At 35.2% G+C, this 27277-nt stretch overlaps 1 protein-coding gene across 1 annotated transcript in view; it reads right to left on the minus strand.

Annotated features, from left to right (window-relative positions):
- The window catches only part of LOC136141917 (disintegrin and metalloproteinase domain-containing protein 5-like), a 144748-nt gene that overhangs the window by 12808 nt on the left and 104663 nt on the right, over positions 1 to 27277 (minus strand). The window contains exons 17-19 of the mRNA XM_065900073.1: positions 16749 to 16835; positions 15921 to 16032; positions 616 to 775 (exon numbers count right to left, since the gene is read on the minus strand). Coding sequence (XP_065756145.1) covers positions 616 to 775; positions 15921 to 16032; positions 16749 to 16835 — 359 coding nt within the window. The remainder of the gene's footprint in view (positions 1 to 615; positions 776 to 15920; positions 16033 to 16748; positions 16836 to 27277) is intronic.

Here is a 27277-nt window from a genome sequence, read left to right on the forward strand (position 1 = left end):
GATATCATAGTTAGCAAGATATGCAAGATTTAGGAGTTGAATCCAGGTTTTCTGAGGCTAAATATAATTTTCTCCCCACTCCATGATGCTTCCTCCTGTCTCCTAACCTGATTAGTATGAATTACACATGTAATTTCTAGTTGAGAAATGACTGGACAAATCAGCAATAATTAGGAAAATAAATATTATGCAGGCAGGTTCATAGGTATTATATCTAGTTGAGTGAGGTGTTCTGATAAAGTTATTTACCACTGGTCTGAGGCTCTATATCTTAAAATTTTATTTATTTATTTACTTTTTAAATGCAGTGTTATTTATTCTCATGAAGCTCATGGACAATTTTGACTATTTAGACAGAATCAGTGGATTAAGAGGACGAATAAACCTCCACAATACCCTTGGCACCCATATCTCCTCCTCAAGTGATACTGGTGGTAAAATGAATGGTTTTAGTAATGAGTAAAACCAGAGAAAACATGAAAACACCAAGCTACTTTGAAATGTATCCCTGGGCCATCCTCATATGTTTTACCTACAGTTTCAGCTTATTCCTGATGAAACTTGACTACTTTTTTCTTGACTTATTTAATTTAATAAGAATTAAAATATATATACCTCTCACTTTCAGGTTCTCCTCTGTAGCATAGCTCCCTTATTTTACTCTGGCTTATGATAACAGCAATAATAATGATGAACACAGGTAGAGAAATGTAGAAAATCAGTTGAAATCTGTGTTTTGGATGACTGAGAGATCTCTCCAGCAAAAACTTTTTACCTAGAATGGAAAGCATCCATTTCAAATTATGTCAGAGATTTTATTAACCAAATCAAAAGGTGGAGGGGTACCATTACCAACAATATTCCCCAAAACTAAAAATTTCATTCACATAGACTGTGAATATAATAAAATCTGAAAACCTAAACTAATATATAAAATGGGCTGTTACTAGCGCTTTACTGATGTTTTTGAGTTTTCAAACTTCCACCCAATGGTGATTTCCTTGATTGAAGGTAGTAATGTTCTTTCATGGACCACATATTTAATACTTGCAAATATTTCTTCAATTCTGTTCTGATACAGGGTTTCTGAGGCTCAAACATGTATATCACAAAGAGTATTGGATTGTACCTGTATGTGAGAATTAAATGTGGGGTATCTGGCATTTAATTTCTCTTACATTACTACAATTTTTTTCCTAAAAATTAAAAATCAGTAGTGTCTAAACTTAAGCTCGTTAATCAAATATGCAGCAATAGGAAATTGTTAAAATGGCTCTAGGATTATTTCATAGAATGCATGGCTAAGCTTGGCTTTGACCCACTTCTGACCGACTAGTGCTAATATCTACATTTTCCTCATCTGTTCTTGTAGATTCTCAGCTGACATCTGCGTTCACCTTTCCGGATTCATACTGTATCGAGTTCTGCTTTCTCCACAATTTGTTGGTATGCTTCCTTTTATTTGATATGAACTGTGACTCTATCACTTCTTTGCCACACTGGAGGAGCTGACTGTCAGAAGAGCAACTCCCCAGCTACAGTGTGGATGACCGCTGAGGCTCAAAATACTCCTCTTACTACTGTCCCAGCACTTCTCCCTTTTCCCCCATGTTTTTGTTTTAAGCGAGTTCAAGGTAGGAGCAACATTTTCTTTTTCAGTCAGCTTTGTGCATGCGCTTGGGGTTCCCAGTATCTTCGAGACAAAGATTACATGAAATTTGTAATTAGAAAACAAGTGAATCAGATGAAGAGATCAGCCTCTCTGGCTGCAGATTGATTCTCAGCTATGTGTATAGTCTTCCGGGTAATCAGTGATACCACATGGGTTATTTGAAAATGAATGTAATATATGCCCAGGTGGCCTTGGAAGTCTAAGCAGGAAAAATTGGTCTCACTTCTTTCACTTATACTGTCTAGTTTTAACAAGCACTACTTATTTATACCAGCCAACAAAGAAAATTTTCTACTAACTCTCTTCTCAGTTTGGTGACCTTCATTAAGTTAACTACTCGGAATCTCCATTTCCCATTGGTTAAACTAGTCCCCAATAATCTGCCTCAAGGCTTCTTCCTCCTTCTAAAGATGCCTCAGGGAATCAGCCAGTCATTTAACTATTGTTCATGGTTTTTCACCTCCTTCCTTTTATGACCCCAAAGTGTCTTAGCCTTTATGACTCAAGCATTTAACTGTCATATCAAACTCCCCAAAACATAGATCTTACCCATACCAAACTTTATGGGTAAATATCAGGTATAGAAATAAAAGATTTTTTCCTGGAGGAGCCAGCATGCATCAGGGGCCGCTCCCAAAGCTTCCCTATCCTCCACCCTGTGCCACATTCAGATTGATTACAGAAAACAGAGATGGAGAGCTTTGTGTAAAGTAGACACAAGATTGCTCATAAATAGTCATTTCACGTTTGCACTGTTAGTTACACAGTTTACATGATTACCAAGTTTCTCCAGCCAGCTATTCCACCATAAATCAGTAACTTCAGGTTTACTGAGAATAATTATGTATATGGATGAGTATATCCTGCCAAAAACATTTTATAGAGAGGGACTCCTGTTATCTTTCTCTAGCAAACACTGTTCATACATGTAACAGTTAATTTTATGCATCCGTTTGACTGGGCCACGATGACCTCAGATATTTGGTCAAATATTATTCTGGGTGTTTCTATGGGGTGTTTTCAAATGAGATTAACATTCAAATCAGTAGACTGAGTAAAGCAGTAGCTTTCTTTAATGTGGGTGGGCCTCATCCTGGAGGCCTTAATAAAACAAAAACACTGACCCTCCAGTGGATATGGGAAGATTCTTCCTGCCTGAGGTACCCAAACTGAGACATCAGCTTTTCCTGACCTTCAGGCCTGCTGCCCTTCGCACAAAAATTGCACCATTGGCTCTCCTGGGGCTGTAGTTTACTGACTCACTCTGCACATCTTGGGATTTGTCAGCCTCCGTAATCACATGAGCCAATCAGTTCCTTCTAAAACATCTCTCTCTCTCTCTCTCTCTCTCTCTCTCTCTCTCTCTCTCTCTCCATACTATTGATCCTGTTTCTCTGGAGAATTTTGATTTTGGTACCAAGAAGCAGGGTGTTGTTATAATAAATACCTAAATATGTGGAAATGGCTTTGGGACTCGTAATGGGTAGTGGCTAGAGGAATTTTGAGGCACATTTTAGAAAACTCCTAGATTAATCTGAAGAGACTGTTGGTAGAAACATGGACGGTGAAAGCAACTCTGGTGAGGGCTCAGGGAGAAAAGAGGAGAGCAGAAGAGAAAGCCTACATCTTCTTAGAGAGTACAAAGATAATCATGAACAGAATGGTGGTAGAACTATTTACATGAAAGTTGTTTCTGGTGAGATTTTAGACAGAAAAGGAAAATGATTAAGAAAAGGCAACTCCTGCTGTAAAGTGGCAAAAAACTTGGCTAAATTGTAACCTCGTGTTTTATGGAAGATAGAACATGTGAGCCATGAAACTGGATAATTAACTAAGAAGATTTCTAACTGAAATGTTGAAGATGTAGTCTGGGTACTCCTGACTGCTTATAGTAATATGTGAGAGAAGGAGATAAATTGAAGAAGTAAGCCTTACACAGGGAGGTACCAGAACTTAAAGATTTGGAGAATTCTCAGTCTATCCATATTGCAAAAAATGGGAAAACACGTTTTAGAGAGAACATACCAAAAGTGTGGATGGGAAAATCATCTGATAAAGAGACTGTGCATGTGAACCACCTCAGGAAAAGTCAGGAATGAGGATGAGATTACACCAGCAGAAACACTGCCAGGTTGGACCAAAGGGAACAGCACGGGGCAATAGAGCTATGTGGCTGCCAATATACTTTATCCTTCAAGAAAAGAGAAGGACGTGAAGGTGATTCAGAGATCATCAAGGCTTCCTCCCCCCATCACAGGTCCAGGAGCTGTCTCCTCCTCGGTTTTGACCAGCCAAGCTCCCCCACCCAGTGGTTGAGAGGGGCAGGGCCACTCCAAAGAGCAGTATGGATGGGGCCTCCATCTAGAGCTGAAGGAGTGGGGTAGACTCTACTGCAGGCTCTGGGGTTACTGCAGGCTGCTACCCCAATGGGCCTGGAGGGCAGAACATCAAACCTAAGAGGATTATCTTCCAACCTTAAAATCAAATTGAATTTGCCTTGCTAGGTTTTATTTGTATTTACTGGGATCTGTCACCCTTTCTTCTTTCCAATTTCTCCCTTTAGGAACAAGAATGTCTATCCTGTGCCTTTCTCACCTTTGTTTTCTGGAAGCACATAACTTTCACACGTTCAAAAATGGCGAAGAATTTTGCCTCAAGATGAATCATACCTAAAGTCTCACCCATTCCTGATGTAGATGATATTTAGAAGAGACGTTGTATTTGGAATTTATACTGAAACGGGTTAAGAATTTTGGAGCTACTGAGATGGGGTGGACATATTCTGCATAAAAGGAGGACATGAATTTGGGGAGCCATACGATGGAATGTTATGGACTGAATAGTGTTCCCCCAAATTCATATGCTGATTTGAATCCCTAAACCCCAGTGTGATGGTATTTGGAGATGAGGCCTTTGGGAGGTAATTAGGGTTGCGATCATAAGGGTGGGGTCCTAATCTGATGGAACTCATGTTCTTATAAGAGGAGGAGGAGACACCAGAGAGCTTTCTCTCTCCACACACACAGAGGACTCAGCAAGAAGGCAGCCATATGCAAGCCAGGAAGAGAGCTCTCACCAGAAACCGAATTTGCCAGCACCTCGATCATGGGTTCCCAGCCTCCACAGCTGTGAGAGAATAAATTTCTATCGTTTAAGACACCCAGTCTGTGGCATTTTGTTATGGCAACCAAGCAGACTAATAGTGTATTTTCATGAAAGAATGGATGAGGTCATTTATTCCCTAGGCCATCCATTGAAGGGAGAACTAGCTGTGGAACACCAAACAAACAAGTGATTACCAGTGGAGAGTGGGAAGGGGGGAGGGGAAGGGATTAAAAGGTATAAACTTCTATGTAGAAAATAAGCTACAAGGTTATATTTGTGCAGCACAAGGAACAGAGCCAATATCCTAATAACATTAAATGGACTATAATCTATAAAAACTTTGAATCACTATGCTGTAAACGTAAAACCAATACATTGTAAATTGACTGTACTTCAGAAAAAACACTTTCCTTCCTAGCGATATTCATTACCTAATAGTCTAGAGAACTTCAGGCTAGAGGACAAGATGGTTTAGTATTAGAAAATCTTCAAAGGCAATATAAGACAATATAATCAGTTCAATAGATGCCTTACACATATCTAATAAAGCCCAAAATACATTCCTGATTTTAAATAAAATTGGGAGAGATAAATATTTTCTCAACAAGATAAATATTGAATCAAAAGGAGCAGCCTTTTCATGAGACAATATTAGAGGTGTTCCTAAGAAGTAATGATAGCCTCTTTCATGATGATTTCCTGTTATTCTGAATGGATTACCCAATAAAATTATGAAATGAGAGAGAGAGAAGGTGAAATTAACTGAAGAAGAGGAAAGAAAGGAAAATTATTATTAAAAAGGTGTGGCAAAATTATTAACTTCAGTTGATATCATTTAAAAAATATCAACCCCCTAAAAAAAATCAACTAAAAGCCTTTTGAAAATGATGATAGTCCATTGATAAAATGTACACACAAAAATCAGGTTTCCTATAATTAAAAGTAGCAATTTAAAATACAACAGATCGGGCTTCCCTGGTGGCGCAGTGGTTGAGAGTCCGCCTGCTGATGCAGGGGCCACGGATTCGTGCCCCGGTCTGGGAAGATCCCATATGCCACGGAGTGGCTGGGCCCGTGATCCATGTGCTCCGCAACGGGAGAGGCCACAACAGTGAGAGGCCTGTGTACCGCAAAAAAAAAAAAAAAAAAAAAAAAAAAAAAAAAAATAATAATAATAATAAAATACAACAGATCTTCTGATAACAATGTTCAACAAAATGATGATATTCTTAAAAATTAAACAACTGGCAATTTTTGATCCACAGATCCTGATATACCCATAGAGAGATCAAAACCACAATGAGTTATCACTTTACACTTGTTAGGTTGGTTACTATAAAAAGAAAAGTTGGTGAGGATATGGAGAAATTAGAAAACTCATTGATGAGAATGTAAAATGATTCAGCCTCTAGGAAAAAGAGTTTGGTGGTTCCTCAGAAAGTTAAATATAGGCTTACTATATTATCCAGCAATTCCACATTTAGGTATATACTCAAAGTATTGAAAGCATGGACTCAAACAGATATTTGTACACCCACGTTCACAGCATCATTATCCACAATAGTCAAAAGGTGGAAGTAAGCCAGGTATCCATCAACAGATCAATGGATAAACCAAATGTGATATATACATGCAACCGAATATTATATGGCCTTAAAATGGAATGAAATTTTGACATGCTACAACATGGGTGAACTTTGAAGACATTATGTTAAATGAAATAAACCATAAATAAAAGGATAAATAATGTATAATTCCACTTCTATAAGGTATGTGAAAGTGGTCAAATTCATAGAAACAGAAAGTAGAATGGTGGCCTCCAGGGGTTGAGGAAGAGAGGAATGGGGAATTATCGTTTAATGAATATAGAGTTCCAGTTTTGCAAGATGAAAGAGTTCTGGAGATGGATGGTGGGTTTACAACAGTGTACACCAATATATTTAATGTCACTGATTCATACATTTAATAATGGTTAAAATGGTAAATTTTATGTTATGCATGTTTAACAATTAAACATATACATATAAAAATGTATGTGTGTTAGAAAAGGTCAAAAATATCACTAGAAGTGATTGTCAAGGGTAATGAAAGAAAAATACGCAGAATAATTATAAATTTCCTACAACCATAAGATAATTGGGAAGCCTCATGAAATTAAAGAAATGCGAGTGGAAATTTTTTTACTGTTGGCTTGTCATATATTTAAAAGGTTGATAATAACACCTGAAAATCAATAATTATATATAATATTAGTAGTGGTTAACTTCTGGGGTTAAGATTATCTAAAAATTATTATAAGAAAAATTATAATATAAGATTAAATAAACTTGATGTATAAATTTTATATACCAAGTAGACAAGTTAACAAAAATATATGAGGATTTAGACTCTAGAACATGCAAACAAGTAAGTCATACACACAACCACACATATTTAATTATATTTAATTATGTACATGTTATATCTTTGTATGTAATGCTGTAAAAAGATTATACATTCTTTGAAAATATCCATGAAATATTAACAAAAGACAATAAGATACTGGTTACAAATAAGGCCATGATAAATTCCATAATTTGAGGTTTTTCCAGGCCATATTCTGTTAACATAAGTCAGTGATATTCAAAATAAATAAAATGAGCATATAAAGCAAACTTGGATTCCTTGGGATCACCTTGCCTCTCAAACTCTTTATGCCCCCAAATGCATTCAGCATCACAAGGGCGTCTCCCACATGGAGTCCAGGCCCATCAGCAGCCCAGGGTTTCCTTGACTGGGTACAGGGCCCCAAGGAGATAATTTGGGCACAGAACAGGCAGTCAGCTGGCATACCAGCCCAGGGCTTTTGGGGTAGACCTACAGGCCCCAGAATAGAGGGGATGAATACAGCCTACAGCAGCTGACTAAAAGAAACTAGTTGTATTGGAAGGTTTCCTCTGAGCCCAGGCTCAGGTGCAACCACAGTACTGCCATTTGGACCTAAAGTGGCCTAGGGTAACTAACTATGATTGTTGGCCTGGCACTGTTCCAAGTGTTGTTAAGGAAAGCCTTATATACCGGGGCATCCATTAACAGGATGGGAAATTTTCTGATTTTTAGAAACTGGCTTGGAAGTTCAGAAGGAAAAAACTAAATTCATACAGAAGCTTAAAAAAAATACCCAGGAACTAAAAGCAACATTGTTTTGGTGTCAAGTGAATATGGCATAGATTATCCGCAGTTGCTGTTGCTGTTTTTAACTCTGACTACTGATGTTCACTCTGAGTGATGTGACTTAAGTGTGCAACCTAAGGGTATTGAAATCATTAATGTGAACAGTACATCTTTGACTTAGTCTGCGGATTAACTGTTGTGCTTTGTGTCAAGATAGCACTAATTTTTCATATTGTCAATATTGTGATCTTTTCTAAGAGCTCAGATAATAAAAATCAGAATGATGACAATACTAACACCAGCATGACCCAGACATCACTGAACAAGAAGGCTAAATGACTGTTCCTAGTGACAGATGGAAGAACATATACAACTAGATTAGATATGTAAGTAACCAAAACATAGCACATTGTACAACATGCCAAAAATAATTTGGACCTAGAAATAAACCATGCATATATGGTCAATTAACATATAACAAAGGAGCCAAAAATATACAATCTAGAAAGGATAGTTTCTTCAATAAATTGTGTTGGGAAAACTGAACAGCTACATGTAAAAGAGTGAAACTGGGCCACTATCTTACACAACACATAAAAATTAACTCAAAATGGATTAAAGAGTTGAATGTAAGACCTGAAACCATAAAACTCCTAGAAGAAAATATAGGCAGTAAACTCCTTGACTTTAATCTTGGTGATGATTTTTTGAATCTGACACCAAAAGCAAAGGCAACTAAAGCAAAAATCAACAAGTAGCAAAACATCAAATGTAAAAGCTATTTCACAGCAAAGGAAACTAGCAACAAAATGAAAAGACAACCTAGTGAATGGGAAAATATATTTGCAAATCATACATCTGATAAGGGGTTAATATCCAAAATACACAAAGATGTCATACAACTTAAGAGCAAAACAAAAAAAAATGGGCAGAAGATTTGAATAGACATTTTTCCAAAGAAGACATCCAAATAGCCAACAAGTACATGATAAGATGCTCAACGTCACAAATCATTGGGAAAATTCAAATCAAAACCACAATGAGATATTACCTCACACCTGTCAGAATGGCTATTCTCAAAAATAGCCATAACAAGTGTTGGTAAGGATGTAGAGAAAAGGAAACCCTCATGCAGTGTTGGTTGGAATGTAAATTGGGTTAGCCACTATGGAATACAGCATGCATGTTCCTCAAAAAATTTAAGAATATAACTACCATATGATCCAGCAATTCGACTTCTGGGTATATACACAAAGGAAATGAAAACACTAACTTAAAAAGATACGTATACCTCCATGGTCATTGCAGCAGTATTTACAGCAGCCAAGACATGGAAACAATCATCCATCACCCTGACCAAAAAATGTGATATACGTATGTATATATATAATGAAATATTATTCAGCCATAAAAAGAATAAAATCTTGGCATTTGCAAGAACATGGATGAGCCTCAAGGCTCATATATTTCATTATGCTAAATGAAATGAGTCAGACAGAGTAAAACAAATACCATATGATCTTACTTACATGTAGAATCTAAAAAACAAAACAAAACAAAAAACAAGCTCATAGATACAGAGAACAGATTGGTGGTTGCCACGCATTGGGGTGGGGGATGAGCAAATTGGCTGAAGGGGGTCAAAAGGTACAAACTGCCACTTACAAAATAAATACATCATGAGGATTTAATGTACATCATGGTGACTGTAGTAAATAATACAGTATTTTACAGTTTGTTTCTTATAATTGATTTCTAATCTCATAGCACTGTGGTCAAAAAAGATGCTTGATATGATTTAAATTTTCTTATATTTACTGAGGCTTGCTTTGTGGCCCAAGATGTGATCTATCCTGGGAATGCTCCATGTGCACATGAAAACAATGTGTATTCTGCTGTTTTCAGATAGAATGATATATAGATATCAATTAAGTCCATAGGATCTAATGTGTCATTTAAGGCCTGTATTTCCTTATTGATTTTCTGTCTGGATGATCTGTTCATTGGTGTAAGTGGGGTGTTAATGTCCCCCACTATTATTGTGTTACTATCAATTTCTCCTCTTATATCTGTTAACATTTGTCTTATATATTGAGATGTTCCTGTGTTGGGTGCATATATATTTACAATTGTTATGTCTTCTTAGATTTATCCCTTGATCATTGTGTACTGTCCTTCTTTGTCTCTTGTAACAGTCTTTATTATAAAGTCTATTTTGTCTGATATGAGTATCGCTACTCCAGCTTTCTTTTGATTTCCATTTTCATGGAATAACTTTTTCCAGCTCCTCACTTCCATCTGTATGTGTCTTTAGATCTGAAGTGGGTCTCTTGTAGACAGCATATATATAGGTCTTGTTTTTCTATCCATTCAGCCAGTCTCTGTCTTTTGGTTGGAGAATTTAATCCATTTACATTTAAGGTAATTATCAATATATATGTTTTTATTGCCATTTTCTTAATTGTTTTGGGTTTTTTTTGGTCTTTTTCTTCCCTTCCTCTTTTGTTCTCTTCTCTTGTGATTTGATAACTAACTTTACTGTTGTGTTTGGATTCCTTATTCTTTTTGTGCATGTATCTACTGTAGATCATCTTCAGTTTAGGGTTGCCATGAGGTTTTGATATAGCAGTGTATATATAAACAAGATTGTTCTAAGTTGCCAGTCTTTTAATTTCAAATGCATTCCCAATATCCTGCATTTGTACTATCTTCTCACAATTGCCGGTTTTGATATATTTGTGTGCAGATTATTTCCTACCTTTACGATATATTTGCCTTTACTGGTGAGCTTTTCCATTCATATATTTCTTGTTTCTTGTTGTGGCCTTTTCTTTTCCGCCTAGAAAATTCCTTTAGCATTTATTGCAAAGCTGGTCTGGTAGTGCTGAATTCTCTTAGCTTTGGCTTGTCTGTAAAGCTTTTGATTTCTCTGTCAAATCTGAATGAGAGCCCTGCTGGGTGGAGTATTCTTGGTTGCAGGTTCTACCCTTTCACCACTTTAAATATATCATGCCACTCCTTTCTGGCCTGTAGAGTTTCTGCTGAAAAATCAGCTGATAACCTTATGCAAATTCCCTTGCATTTTATTTGTTGCTTTTCCCTTGTTGCTTTTTATATTTCCTCTGTCTTTTATTTTTATCAATTTGACTACTATGTGTCTCAGTATGTTTCTCGTTGGGTTCATCCTGCCTGAGAGTCTGCGCTTCCTGACTTGGGTGACTGTTTCCTTTCCCACGTTAGGGAATTTTTCAGCTATTGTATCTTCAAATATTTTCTCAGGTCCTTTCTCTCTCTCTTCTCCTCTGGGACTGCTATAATGAGATGCATTTAATGTTGTCCCAGAGGTCTCTTAGACTCTCCTCATTTCTTTTCATTCTTTTTTCTTTATTCTGTTCCCTGGCAGTGATTTCCACCATTCTGTCTTCCAGGTAACTTATCCATTCTTCTGCCACATTTATTCTGCTATTGATTCCTTCTAGTGTATTTCTCATTCCAGTTATTTTACTGTTCATCTCTGTTAGTTTGTTCTTTAGATTTTCTAGCTCATTGTTAACCATTTCTTGTATCTTCCCAGTCTGTGCCTCCATTCTTTTTCCAAGATTTTAGATCATATTTACTGTCATTACTCTGAATTCTTTTTTGGGTAGACTGCCTATCTCCACTTCACTTAGTTGTTCTTCTGGGGTTTTATCTTGTTCCTTGCTCTGGGATATATTCCTCTGCCATCTCATTTTGTCTAACTTTCTGTGATTGTGGTTTCCGTTCCACAGGCTGCAGGGTTGTCATTCTTCTTGCTTCTGCTGTCTGCCCCCTGGTGGATGATGCTGGTCTAAGGGACTTGTGCCAGCTTCCCGATGGGAGGGCCTGATTCCTGCCCACTGGTGGGTGGAACTGGGTCTTGTCCCTATGGTGGGCAGGGCCATGTCAAGGGGTGTGTTTAGTGGGAAGCTGTGGGCTCAGGAAGACTTTAGGCAACCTGTTCACTGATAGGTGGGGTTATGTTCCCATCCTGCTTGTTGTTTGGCATGAGGCATCCCAGCACTGGAGCCTATAGGCAGTTAGGTGGGGCCAGGTCTTGGTGAGAAAATGGCAGCCTCCAGCAGGGCTCATGCCAATGAGTACGCCCCAGAACTACTGCCACCAGTGTCTTTGTCCCTGCAGTGGTCCACAACCACCCCCAACCTGCGCAGGAGACCCTCCAATACCAGCAGGTTGGTCTGGTCCAGGCTCTTATGAGGTCACTGCTTTTTCCCTGGGACCTGGTGCACACAAGACCTTGTGTATGCCCTCCAAGAGTGGAGGTTCTGTTTCCCCAAGTCCTGTGGAATTACTGTGATCAAACCCCGCTGACCTTCAGAGCCAGAAGCTCAGAGGGCTCCTCCTACCAATGACAGACCCCTAGGCTGGGGAGCCTGACATGGGGCTCATAACTTTCACTCCTTTGGGAGAACCTCTGCGATACAATTATTTTCCAGTTTGTGGGTTGCCCACCCGATGGGTATGGGATTTGATTTATCACTACTGTGCCCCTCCTACCATCTTGTTGTGGCTTTTCCTTTATATTTGGATGTAGGGTATCCTTTTTGGTAGGTTCCAGTATTTTTCTGTTGATGGTTGTTCAGCAGTTAGTTGTGATTTTGGTGTTTTTGTGAGAGAGGGTGAGCTAACTAACGTCTTTCTACCCAGCCATCTTGTCTCTGCCTCCTTTTTTTTTTCCCTTTGTGCTCAGTCTTGTTTCACTCCCTCATAAGGTGTCGAGTGCAGAGGCTTTGCACCCAACACTTCAAACCAGAGTGCCCAGTGTGAAACGGCTGTGCCGACATCTCCGCTTAGTATGCAGAAGCATTGAATAATACAGTGTTGCTTATTTAAAAGTTGCTAAGAGATTAGAACTTAAAAGTTCTCAACACAAGAAAAAAAATTTTGTAACTATGCATGGTGACAGCTGTTACCTAGACTCATTATAGTGATTATTTTCCAAGGTATACAATATCAAATCACTATGTTGTACACCTGAAACTAATGTAATGTTACACATCAGTTATATCTCAATTAAAAATATTTGGATTTGGGTATGGTGGAGAAGGAGCTGTGAAAGCTACATAAGGAGATGGAATCTCAAATGTCTGCAGTGAGACAAGCAAGTATTTCTAAGTCAATCATATTTTTCTGTTTCCTAAATGAAAAAAACAAATTGTCTTCCCAAAAGATAGCAATGTTCAAATAAAAATAGCTACCACTGAATTAGTTTGGGTACACCACAAGAACAAAAATGTTTTATCTATTCATTCAGTTTCTTGATTGCTCTACAAAACTGAGTGTTTCCAGATTCATAGATTGCAACTAAAATGCCCAACAGGAGAAAAAAGAGTTATTTTGATAACATCTGTTGACTCCTCACAGTGAAGTAATGATTCTGTCACATTTTACCAAGTGAATGTGGCAGCAAAATATTGCCCCCAGCTCTTAGGTAATTTGGTTTCCAGAACAGAGTTTCAAATAGTCTTCTGAATTTCTATGAAAATTTTAATAAAACCACATAAAACAAAAAGATTTTTGCTATCTTGCTCAAATACAAACTAGACTTTGCTCATCTATATGTGTAGTTAGCAGACAAGGCAAATGTAAATTTTTGCAAGTTCCATTCAGCCTATAAATTTTTTAATGAAGAAAAGAAAAAGATCTCACTTGCCAAATGTCCTGTACACCTGGTACACAACACCAAAAGGAGTGTGATTTGTTTTCCTGTGACATAAATGCTTTCATAATGAAAGTTTCAGTCAGTTTCAGTTTCCTCAAAACGCATAAGCACTTACCAAGAATTTTTTTTTTAACTTCACAAAATGGAAAGAAATTGCTTCCTTAAACAAGTGTAGGAGATGACTGTACTCCTTACTGACCATAAAAGATATGTTAAAATATTTAAGATGTAAAATCTAATTTTTAAAAGTTTGGACAAGAAGAATGTACTTCTCTAATTTTGAAATTCACAGAGGATGAGAATAGGAAAAAAAGTGTGTAGTGAAGCAGAAATTTATGTGCTATTTCTCCAAAACAATCTGATGACCTGTGAAGGGGCCATCAGGATTATAGAAAAGGATGCACTGACTGCACCTGGGTAGTTCTATGATTTGCACAGGTTGTGACAACTCATACAATGAAAAAATGACTCATATTTTTGGAAATAAGACTGCTTCAGAACTCAAAAAAATGTAACCAGAAATGGGTAAGCAAGTTAAGAAGGACCTTCTCAGTTCCTTTATTAAAACTGTAATTTATGTGGAATTCAACTTAGATTTCACTAATTAAGATTACTTCTATGCCTTAAAGCATGCTCCCTGAGAAAGAGAGATTTAACACATGACATCCAATGTGCTTTGGAGTGTATAAATATGATGGGCCTTATAGACATGGACAGCCTATAAGATGAATTTAAATATGCAAAGGAGCTGATTGACAGAGAGGTGGCCTACTAGAATAAGCCTGTAGAAACAAAGAGAATGAGTTTTGAAGAGCTGCAAAATAACATTTCCAAGCCTGAAAACCTGCTGTGTCTAGTAAATAAGACCCAAGTATCCCATGCTCAAATGCTTTTGTCAAGATACTTAGCTTAATGCCACCACGATGGACTGACAGCAGAATTCAGTAAATGTGGGTTTGTTAAAACAGAGCTTCAAGTCAAAATGAATTTTACATTTGATTCTATTCCATTTTGCTACTACTTAAAAGAAGAATGTCTTACAGGCTGCAAGCAGTTCAGGAAAGTATAACTGGAAAATGAAACCAAAAATCAAAAATATGTCTGACTGTATTATGGCACAGAAGGAAGCATGTCAATGTTATGTTCATTAAATATGAGCATATCTTTAATCATTCTTATCATATTTATATTCTTTCTCCTTTCTAAAAGTCCTATGTTTATGTATCTTGAGAATAAACAATAAGATAGCCATGCAAAATTTAAATATCTAGTAAAGAATTTTTAAAAAGAGGTAAAATAAATTGCTGTATCAGAGGTTACATTATAAAATATTCTCATTATAAAGTATTGCTGTTTTTGCTCACATATTTTATTTTTTAATTGGTTGTTCTATAAACTACTATTGATCAGCACTGTTTACTAGTTCTATTGCTATTTCACTTAAATAATAGCAATTTATGTAACAAAAGTACACAGTACAGAATAATATACAATTTCAAATAAATGCCTATTCTTTCAACATATTTATGTGAAAATAATAATATACGTGTAGTTGTATATGTTAAATGATTATGTTTATTTTTTGGTCTGATACACCGTCTGATACAGCTGTGTTTTAGCTGTCTGAAAAGTTACTCACCCTAGGTATGCCCCCCACTAATAGTCAAGCTACACATAAGTCTGCCCAGGAGTTCACCATTTAATTGCCCCAAAAGAAAAAGGGTTTGTAAAGGTAGACAGACCTCCTCTTCTCCCAGGTTAGTTTAGGTGGGCTCCAATAACCTTCTGGAACCAGGGACTATCCCCCATGTGTTCCCAGTCTCATCCAGGCCTGCTTGATCTCAAAATACTACTCAGGAACCCTAGAGGGGATATCCTAAAGGGAAAATTCTAAAGATGAGATTGTAGCCCCTAAAATGCAGGAGAAAGGAGTAGCCTTGAAAGATTCTGGTGGCATTAATATTACAACGACTACGAACATCATTTAAAACTAGGAATATATGAGACAATACAAAGTAAATAATCTAAATTAACTAATCAAATTATATGCACTGGAATTTCTACTTTTAAAATTTCCTACCACTAGTTACACTTTTTGTTAGACAATGTCAGTGTTGATATATAAAGAAGAGTTCAAACTTAGCTGTCTTAGAGTCTTTTAAAATCTTACAAGTAAAGTAAAATCGTATTTGTTGACATTAGTTGCTTTGCAATGTGACTTGGAACCTACAACTGTAATCTATTGTCTTACATATTGTCTTTGATTAATAAAGTTTTAAAGACACTAACCAACTTTGCCCCTGTGTCCATCATCAATACTTCCAAAATCTCCTGCCATTGGCTTGCAACGAGGAGGAGCAAACCCCATTTTACAATGGCAATTGTTAAAATTGTTGCAGACCTAGAATAATCAGAAAATAGAACCATTTTTATGTACAAAGATGGTTTTCAATAGAGGCCAGTTAATATTCTACACGTATTCAACAGAGAATTTATTCCAGAGAATTTATCCATTCCAGAGAATTTACCTTAAATAGACAAATTCAACAAATTTTCTCTTGACATTTCCCATACTGTAGAAAGTATATGGCTTCTGTTGCCAAATCAATTTTTGCCAAATAAATTCTTTTGCCAGATAAATTCTTTCAACTCTCCCCACAGCCAGACCAAACTATTGTCAATCACCAGTAACATGCCTCTAATTACCATTTACTTCCTAGTTTCACAGAACAGCCCAGACACTAAACTAATGAGCAAGACCAGCAAGAAAATCCTAATGACCTTTATTTACCATTTCCTGCCTTCTCTCTGTAAAAATAAGATCATTTTGGTTAGATGGTAACACATAGTGCTTATAGCACATCCAGCCCACATATTTACCAAACATTTTATACATCCAGAATCATCTTAAATGTTTCTACTTTATCTTCTCTAATAAACAGTTTGGCAAGATTTCTCAAGAAGATAAGATTGAAGTTATAAGTTACAAACTGTTAAATGACACCAAGCAGCATGAAAGTGATCAAAAAAATTATTCAAATGATTTCTTTAAATCTCCAAACTGTTTACTGAATTGTTCAAAGCATGTTGCTTAAAATGAAAACTGAAATTACTTACTCCATTTGAATTACAATCTCTGGCAGAATTGCAACTCTGAAAATTGACATGGTATTTAAGCTCTACACAGTTAAATCTCAGACAATACTGAAACAAAGCAAAAGAAGTAAAAAAACAAATTCAGTCAAACCATCAGATTGTGTGCATAGATAATACATAAGAAAAAATTCAAGAAAATTCAAGAATTTGTATTACCAAGAATTGGCATAAAAATCCAAAACATAAAGTAATAATTGTGACTGCATTGAAATAAATGTGAAATAAGCTATATGCTTTCAGATTGTAAATGTATAGTCTTATATAAGAAGTTGAAACTTTTATTTTCTTACCATCTAGCACCAGAAGTCCTCTTAGAAAGAGAAATATCTGGAAAAATAATTTGATTAGTCCCTTCAGTTCAATAATTATCTGAGAAGCATTTAAAAAATACACAGGCCTGGGTACCTCCCGAGACCGTTATATTAAAATCTCTGGGGCTAGGGTCCAGGTGATTATCATGTGCAGTCAGGGTTAAGAAGCTTCGAGTGGGAGGCTGAGGTATTAAAATCATTGGTATGAGGAGCAAAGGAAGGTAAGTTACTATTCCATATGGGGAAGAAAATGAGAAGAAAGCAAGGATAACAGGTAATTATATGAGGTAATAGGACAATGAGAGACTCCCATGGGTGAGATGGCTAAAAGGCCTTCTAAGAAAAAGAATGTTTAATGTGTGAATTACATTGTCCTAATTTATGGCATTAAATTGTGTGGCCTTTCCCAATTATACAAAATTTTTCAGTAAAGTCAATACTTTACAAAAGAGTTTTGTTCTTTGGTGAGTTGTGTCTTTGGATCATAATAACAGGGTATGCAGAAAGAAGAGGATCAGAATTCTGAAATAGAGATTTGAGCCAATATCATTTACATTTCAAGGGGAGAGAGATCTCAGGTCTTATTTGTATCTATAGGTTTCCAAATGAGCAAGATGTGACAGACACTTGGATTATTTTCTTGCACTATTACCAAAGAGCATTATATAAAAATAAATTTGAATTTAGCAAGCAAACCTTGAGACTTTCTCTCAAAAGAAATGTACATTTATTTAATTTTCCAGAGTAGCTCTTGGAATTAATAATTTCTAGGACTCATTAGAACATTAAATGGTTGTTAGATATATTGTTTGTTTATAGGATATTAGAACATTCTAAAACATTCTAAAATTATAGTATGCTATATTATTAACTGTTCTCTTGTTCTTATGTATAACATAAGTGATAACTATAATATGTTACAGCAGAATATAATATTGTAATAATAGTATTCAATTTAATTAAAACATTCATCTACCAATCAGAAGAAAATCAGAGTTGATTATAAGAAGTTAAAATCAGTGTAAATTTGGAGGTTCTACTGAAACAATGAATACAATTCAAGAAAGTTGTTGCAAAAACATTCCAAAGGAGGAAAAATGCTTGATCATATAATAACTTACTCGCCCCAAACTAGTATTCACATGAGATCTTCAAATGTTAGCTAAAAAATTACTCCCTATAGTGCATGCAAAAGCACTTGATTACATATTGCCGAACATAAAAAAATGATCTGTATAAAAATTACTTAAAAGTAATGTTGCTGTTAAAAAGAGGTATGGAGGTCATTAAAAACAAATATTGCTGGAATATTGCTAATATACCTGTTAAAAATTGTCCACACTTGTAAACAGAGAAAATTGGAGAACCACATTTCTTTTCAATGTCATTTTTGAACATTCATTAAAGGACCCATCTAAGGTAAACCTAAAGGTTATTTAATTATTTAAGGAATGTACTTTGTATAACTTGCTAGTCAGTACTGATAAGAGCCTAGATTTTGTGAACTTATATGTTAACATAGTTTCTGTCTGGCCGAAATGTAAATGAGTTTTGTCTGATTGAAATGATAACCCGAAATTATGGTTTTATTACTCTATAGGACATTAGCAGATTTTACTTTGAACCTAACGACTGTATTTCAACATTCTTTTACCTAATGCCTCTAAAGTAGGGTGATTCCCAAGTGGCATCAAAAATTTAACTTGGCTGATTCTCCATTTCTCTTTTTTTCTTCTCATTTTGGTTTTTTGTTGCTTTGTTTTTGTTTCTGATTCTTGACCAAGTCAGTAAGTCTGCCCATGATGTTATATTTGTGAGTGCTTGTATATATGCATATACACATGTGTATACACATACAATTTTGCTTAGTTTATATATTACAGAATGGCTATACCTTTGGGTTGTATTAACTTGTTCATTTTTGTCACTTTAAAAAGAAAATGAGTGTGACTGTAAGGGATTGTATTAGGTGTGTATGAGTTTTTAGGCTGCTAACTAGCTTCTGTATGAGAGGCAGAAATAAATTATCTACCTTTACATCTTTCTGAAATATAACTTAATTGGGTTAAAAATTATAATTACTACAATTAGGACATGCCAGTAGCAATAATGGCAGAAGACAATTATGTCTCAGGATAATAGGATGTGTAATTGCTTCTCAAAAGACAAAACTCTTTTATCCTAATGCTATATCTGGTTGTTTCAGAATATGAAAGAGGACAGTGAAAGTCAAGGCTTGAATGAATATGGAAAATTATAGATATTTTGTGCAAGGTAACCTTGGTTTTGTTGATAATACCTATGCACAAGAAAATAATGATTCTGAAAAAAATTTAGCAACAATTGTTCAATTTTGGTGGGGTCATTCATAAGATAATTTTAAAAATATCCTCGTGAATACTGTAAAGCCTCATACTATATTGATGCAAAATTAGAATTTGGGTTTTTAAAAATTGTATACATGGAAATTGCTTGTGAAGTATTCAATTTGCTCTTAACAGTGGTAGTACAAGGTTTTTGTTTACTTTCTATAAATTTACCTGGATGGCAGAGATTCAATATTTCACCAGAATAATTTTCTGTGCTTTGTATTATGTAAATGGGTATTTTTAAAAACCTCCCCGTTTTTTGAAAGAGCTAAAGTTCCCTATAATTTTAGTACCTTTTCCCATTTTATGTAAGCTCTTGCACTGTCACTTTGATTAACAGGGAGTTAAGCAATTTTTACTAGATAACCAATAATCCTTTTAAATTAAGTAACCACCTTGGACAACTCTGGTGACTTTACCTTACCAAGGTCAGAGTCTAAAGTCAAAAATATTTTTTTTCGGGCTTCCCTGGTGGCGCAGTGGTTGAGAGTCTGCCTGCCGATGCAGGGGACACGGGTTCGTGCCCCGGTCCGGGAAGATCCCACATGCCGCGGAGCGGCTGGTCCCGTGAGCCATGGCCGCTGAGCCTGCGCGTCCAGAACCTGTGCTCCGCAACGGGAGAGGCCACAGCAGTGAGAGGCCCGCGTACCACAAAAAAAACAAAAACAAAAACAAAAACAAAAAAAATATTTTTTTTCTTCATGATTTTAATAATACCTAAAACTATATTTGAGATTTCTGAGATTGCCATCAGAAAATAACAGATTTGTTCTCTTATCTCATAAATATAAGAATGCTAGAAATAATTACAATTTGTTTGGTATTCTCCATTATTTATTTATTTTTGTAAGATATTAATTTTTTAATGAAAACTCATCATATCGTAATGGCTTTTTACAAAATAAGAGAAACTATTGTTCCTAATTGCAGTTGGGAAGAATTTTACAATATCTTTCTTTTTTTAATCCATTTTTAAATTTAAGTAGTTAATTTACAATGCTGTGTTAGTTTCAGGTGTACAGCAAAGTGATTCAGATATATATATATGTTTTCTTTTCAGGTTCTTTTCCATTATAGGTTGTTATAAGACCTTGAATATAGTTCTCTGTGCTATACAGTAGGTCCTTGTTGTGTACCTAGTTTATACATAGTAGCGTGTATATTGTAATCCCAAACTCCTAATTTATGACATTCTCCATTATTTCCTAATAGATAGCAATGTCAGAGCCGCATAGGAAGAACTGTCAAAGAAATTCAGCCAGCCTTCCCTAGGTTAATTTTAAATGTTATTAATAATGTTCTCAGCATAAATGTTTCATATATTGTACATGTAACTAGAATGGATTGAATGCTTGTAGAAACTCAAGTCCACTTCTCTTCATAATATTTTCTTATCCTCAAGAGAAACTTTGATCAAACTCTTAATAAATAGTTATTATCACACCCCTGTCTGCAAAATAAGAGATTTTGCTTTTCTCCATTCCCATTCTACTGATGACTCTAATAAATGAACCATTCAAACTTTTCAGGCTTTTGATCAACTGATAGTTTGTGCTTTTCTCTAATGTTTACCTAAAGTTTCTGTTTTCAGGTACAGGATAGAAACTAGGTCTTCGTTGACATGTAGAAAGGATCATATCAGGTATTCTAAACTATTTGAATCCAAGAATTAGACTCACAGGTACAGGATATGGTGCTTAAGCTGATACTGAGTAGACAATTTCAGAACACACCATAAGGCTGAATCAGGCTTTATTGGAATCCTTTATATCCAGGAACATAATGCCATATGAAAGCAAACTGCTAACTCAAAATCCAGGGGAATAAGAATCAATTATACAGGGCTAAATTAAATAATGAGAAAAATTAACTGTGGTTATACATTTCAGATGATATATCAGAAAGCCCTTTTTCTTTCTTTTTGATGCATTTCTAATCCTCAGTTTATTAGCTATGCTTTTATAAACTGAAATGAAACATTTTAAAACTAGGAACTGGTTCTCACTAGTGCCCTCAAATTCAGAAACAATACATTTACTGTTCCTTCACTTTTTATGGCAATACAATTATTTATAGGCTCAATAATGGTCCACCATTACCCACCTACCGTAAATAACTAGAAAACTAGACAAATTATAGAAAACAACTATTTGTACACATTGGACTATAGGCAGAACAAGACTATGATCTCTGAGAAAAAAAAAAAAAACAAATGAGGTGAGCCCTCCTATTTTCCAGGCTCTTTGCTTGGAGGCAATTTCCTGATTAAGATGCAGTGAGGAGGAACCCAAACACAGTCGGGAAATCTTGTTGAGTAAAGAAGATGGAGATTCAAGTATGTGAAGGTTAGGAGGCTGTGGAACCTAGAATTTGCTGGGAAGACTATTCTAGAGGAGGGAACTACAAATGAAAGAGTTCTATAAACCTACATAGGAACTGCCTTCTGTCTTTGGCTGAATACAATCTGCACCTGCACAGGGCTAACATCCATAAGACTGAACAAGAACTACTTTCAGAGGAAAAAAATTAGCAAGGAACTATAAGATGAATAGTTCCTGAAATCACACAACCTGGAAATCATACAAGGTCCTAACAGCGTGAATGTACAGGCCATGTTGAATGAACAGAATATTCAATAGAGACCATAGAAGGGTCACAACTCAGAACTGGGGCAAATTTAGCCTAAAGTAAAATTTAGACCCTAAAATATTTACTCTATGCCTTCAAAGAGCTTAACAACAAGTCTTGAAACTTTAAAATGATCTGCAAGTTCTACCCAACAAAGAATTGAAGGTAATGATCAAAGAACTCAGGAGAAGATTGGAAGAAAAGAGTGAAAAGTTAGAAGTTTCTAAAAAAGAGTTAGAAAATATAAGGAACAACCAAACAGAGATGAAGAATACAATAACTGAAATAGAAAACACACTAGAAGAAATCAATTATAGACTAATTGATACAGAGGAGTGGATCAGTGAGCTGGAAGACAGTAGTGGAAATCACTGATGCCGAACAGAAAAAAGAATAAGAGGAAATGAGGAAAGTTTAAGAGACCTCTGGTACAATATTCTGTGCACTAATATTCATTTTATAGAGATCTCGGAAGGAGAAGAGAGAGGGAAAGGGACTGAAAACATATTTCAAAATGTAATAGCTGAAAAAAATCCCTAACCTGGAAAAGGAAGCAGACATCCAAGCACAGGAAGCAGAGAAAGTTCCAAATAGGATCAACCCAAAGAGGACTAGACCAAGACACACTGTAGTGAAAATGGCAAAAATTAAAGACAAAGAATATTAAAAGCAAAAAGGGGAAAACAACAAATTACATACACGGGAACTCCTATAAGACTATTCACTGACTTTTCAGCAGAAACTTTGCAGGTCAGAAGGGGGTGGCACAATATTTTTAAAGTGATGAAAGGAAGAAAAACGACAACCAACAATACTCTAGCTGGCAAGGCTTTCATTCAGATTTGATGGTAAGATCAACAGTTTTACAGGCAAGCAAAAGCTAAGGGAGTTCAGCACCAGCAAGCCACCTTTACAAAAAATGTTAAAGGAACTTCTCTAAATGAAAATGAAAAGGCCACAACTAGAAACGTGAAAATTACAAAACAAAAAATCTCACTGGTTAATGAAAATATATAGTAATGGTAGTAAATCAACCACATATTTATATACACGGAAGGTTAAAAGACAAAAATAGTAAAGTCACTTAATCCACAATGAATAGTAAAGGGATATGAAAAACAAAAATATGTGAAACATGATGTCAAAAATGTGGGGGAAGGGGAGTAAAATGCAGGATTGTTAAAATGTGGTTGAACTTCAGAAATCAGCAATTTAAAATTATATATATATATATATATATATATATATAGTTTTATATAAACTTCATGTCAACCACAAACAAAAAATCTATAATAGATACACACACACAAAAAAAGATAATGAGTGTGCAAACATAACACTAACTATAGTCATTAAATCAGAAGGTAAGAGAGAAAAAAGAGAAAGTGACAAATAGAGAAGTACAAAAACAACCCCAAAACAAATAATAAAATAGCAATAAGTACATGACTATCAATAATTACTTTAAAGGAAAGTGGACTAAATGTTCCAATCAAAAGACACAGAGTAGCTAAATGAATACAGAAACAAGATCATATACATGCTGCCTACAAGAGACTCACTTCAGAGCTAAAGACACACATGGACTGTGAGGGAATAAAAAAGGGTATTCCATACAAATGGAAACAAAAAGAAAGCCAGGATAGCAATAATTATATCACACAAAATAGACTTTAAAATAAAGACTGTTATAAGAAACAGAGATGATAATATAAATGATGACAATGATAAAAGGATTAGCACAAGATAAGAAAACCTTTAAATATGCATGCACCCAACATAGAAGCAATTAAACACATGAAGCAAATATTAACAGACATAAAGGGAGAAATTGACAGTAACACAATAATAGTGGGGGACTTTAACAGCCCACTTACAACAATGAAGAGATCATACTGACAGAAAATCAGTAAGGAAACACTGGCCTTAAATAACACATTAAAACAAAGAGACTTCATAGATATATATAGAACATTCCATCTAAAGCAGTAGAATACACATTCTTTTCAAGTGCACAGGGAACATTCTCCAGGACAGATCACGTGCCACAAAAAAAAGATACTAGGCCACAAAACAAGTCCAGGTAAATTTAGTTGAGATCATATAAAGCATCTTTTCTGACCACAAGGTGATTGAGACTAGAAATTAACTATGAGGAAAAAAAAACAAACAAACATGGAGCCTGAATAATATGCTACACAACAAAAATGTATCACTGAAGAAATCAAATAAGAAATTTTAAATGCCTGGAGACAACGAAAATTAAAACACTATAATTGAAAATCCATGGAATGCAGCAAAGGTAGTTCTAAGAAGGAAGATTATAATGATACAAGTATACCTCAGGAGACAAGAAAAATCTCAAACAACTTAAACTTACTTAACAACTTAACTTAAACAACTTAAACTCCTTTAGTTACTTAAAGGAACTAGAAAAAGAAGAACAAACAAAATCCAAAGTTATTTGAAAGAGTGAAATCATAAAGATCAGAGCCAAAATAACTAAAATAGGGACAAAAAAACCCCACACACAATAGAAGAGACCAATGAAACAAGAGCTGGTTCCTTGAAATAGAAACAAAATTAATAAACCTTTAGCCAGACCCATCAAGAAAAAGAAGAGAGAGGGCCCAAATCAATAATACCAGAAATGGAAAAAAAAAAAAAGTTACAACTAACACAACAGAAATACAAAGGATCATAAAAGATATTCCAAAAATTATATGACAATGAAATGGACAAAGTCCTAGAAATGTACAATTTCCCAAGACTGAATAAGGGGTAAAAACAAAATCTGAACAGACCAATTACACCAGTATGAAACAGAATCAGTAATTTAAAAACACTCCCAACAAACAGAAGTCCAGGACTAGATGGATTCACAGTAAAATTCTACCAAACATTTGTAAGAGAGTTAACAGCTATTTTGCTCAAATTATTCTAAAAAATTGCAGAGAAAGAAATGTACCCAAAATCATTCTAAGAGGCCAGTATCACCCTGATACCAAAACCAGACTAAGATATCACACACGAAAAAGAAAATTACAAGGAAATATCACTGACAAACATAGATGCAAAAATCCTCAACAAAATATTAGCAAACCAAATCCAACAATATATGAAAAAGATCATACACCATGATGCAGTGGGAATGTATTCCAGAGATACAAAAATGGTTCAATACCCACAATTCAATCAATGTGATACACATATTAACAAATTTAAGAATAAAAATTATATGATTATCTCAATACATGCAGAAAAATCTATTGACAAAATTCAATGCCACTTATAATACAAACTCTCAACAAAGTGGGAATAGAAGGAATATACCTCAATGTAATAAGGGACATACATGCTAACTCCATAGCTAACATCATACTCAATGGTGAAAAGCTGAAACCATTTCCTCTAAGATCAGGAACAAGACAAGAATGCCCCCTCTCACCACTTTTATTCACCATAGTATTTTAAGTCCTAGCCAGAACAATCAGACAAGAAAAAAATAAAAGAAATCCAAATTGAAAAGGAAGAAATAAAACCGTCACTGTTTGCAGATGACATGATATTATGTATAGGAAACCCTAAAAATACCACAAAAACTACTAAAGCTAATTCAGTAAAGATGCGTGATACAAAACTAATATACAGAAATCTGCCCCATTTCTATATACTATCAGAGAAATTTTTTTCAAAATTCCAATTCCAGTTGCATCAAAATAATACAATACCTAGGAATAAATCTAACTAAGGAGGTAAAAGACCAGTACTTAGAAAACTGTAAGACACTGATGAAAGTAACTGATGACAATACAAACAGATGGAAAGATGTACTGTGTTCACAGACTGGAAGAATATTGTTAAAACATCCATACTACCTAAAGCAATCTACAGATTTAATGCAAGCCCTATCAAGATACCCATGACAAATTTTCACTGAAATAGAACAAATAATTCTAAAATGTATATGGAACCCCAAAAGACCCCAAATAGCCAAAACAATCTTGAGAAAAAGAACAAAGGAGGATGTATAACTCTCCCTGATTTCACACTATATCACAAAGCAACAGTAATCAAAACAATATGGTACTGGCATAAAAAAGACACACAGATTAATGGACCCATATAGAGAGCCCAGAAGTAAACCAACACACTTATGGTGAATTAATCTATCACAAAGGAAGCAAGAATAGACAATGGTAAAAAGACATCAATAAGTGATGCTGGGAAAACTGGACAGCTACATGTAAAATAATTAATTTAGAACATTTTCTCAACCCATAGACAAAAAATAAACTGAAAATGGATTAAATACCTAAATGTAAGACTGGAAACCATAAAACTTCTTGAAGAAAACATAAAAGAATGCTCTTTGTCATAAATTGTAGCGATAATTTTTTTTGGTCTGTAACCTAAGATAAAGGAAACAAAAGCAAAAATAAACAAACAGGACCTAATTAAACTCAAAAGCTTTTGCACAGCAAGGAAACCATTGACAAAATGAAGAAAACCTACTGAATTGGAGAAAATATTTACAAATGATATGATCAACAAGGGGTTAATATGCAAAATACATACACAGGTCATACAACTCAGTATCAAAAACCCAAAATACTCAATTAAAAAATGAACAGAAGACCTGAATAGATATTTTTCCCAGGAAGACATACAGAAGGCAAACAGGCACATAAAAAGATGCTGAAAATTCATAATCATCAGTTGTAACTTGTCCTTTTTCAATTTTAATTTTATTGACTTGAGTCCTCTGCTTTTCTTTCTTGATGAGTCTGGCTAAAGGTTTATCAATTCTGTTTAACTTCTCAAAGAACCAACTTTTAGTTTCATTGATCTTAGCTATTTTTTTCTTTGTCTCTATTTCATTTATTTCTGCTCTGATCTTTATGATTTCTTTCCTTCTACTAACTTTGGGTTTTGTTTGTTCTTCTTTCTCTAATTCCTTTAGGTGTAAGGTTAGATTTATTTGAGATTTTTCTTGTTTCTTGAGGTAGGTTTGTATTGCTATAAACTGTCCTCTTAGAACTGCTTTTGCTGCATCCCATAGGTTTTGGATCATCGTGCTTTCATTGTAATTTGTCTCTAGGTATTTTTTGATTTCCTCTTTGATTTCTTCAGTGATCTCTTGGTTATTTAGTAGCATACTGTTTAGCCTCCATGTGTTTAT

This window comes from Phocoena phocoena, chromosome 21 (assembly GCF_963924675.1).
Source record: "Phocoena phocoena chromosome 21, mPhoPho1.1, whole genome shotgun sequence".
Lineage (NCBI taxonomy): Eukaryota > Metazoa > Chordata > Mammalia > Artiodactyla > Phocoenidae > Phocoena > Phocoena phocoena.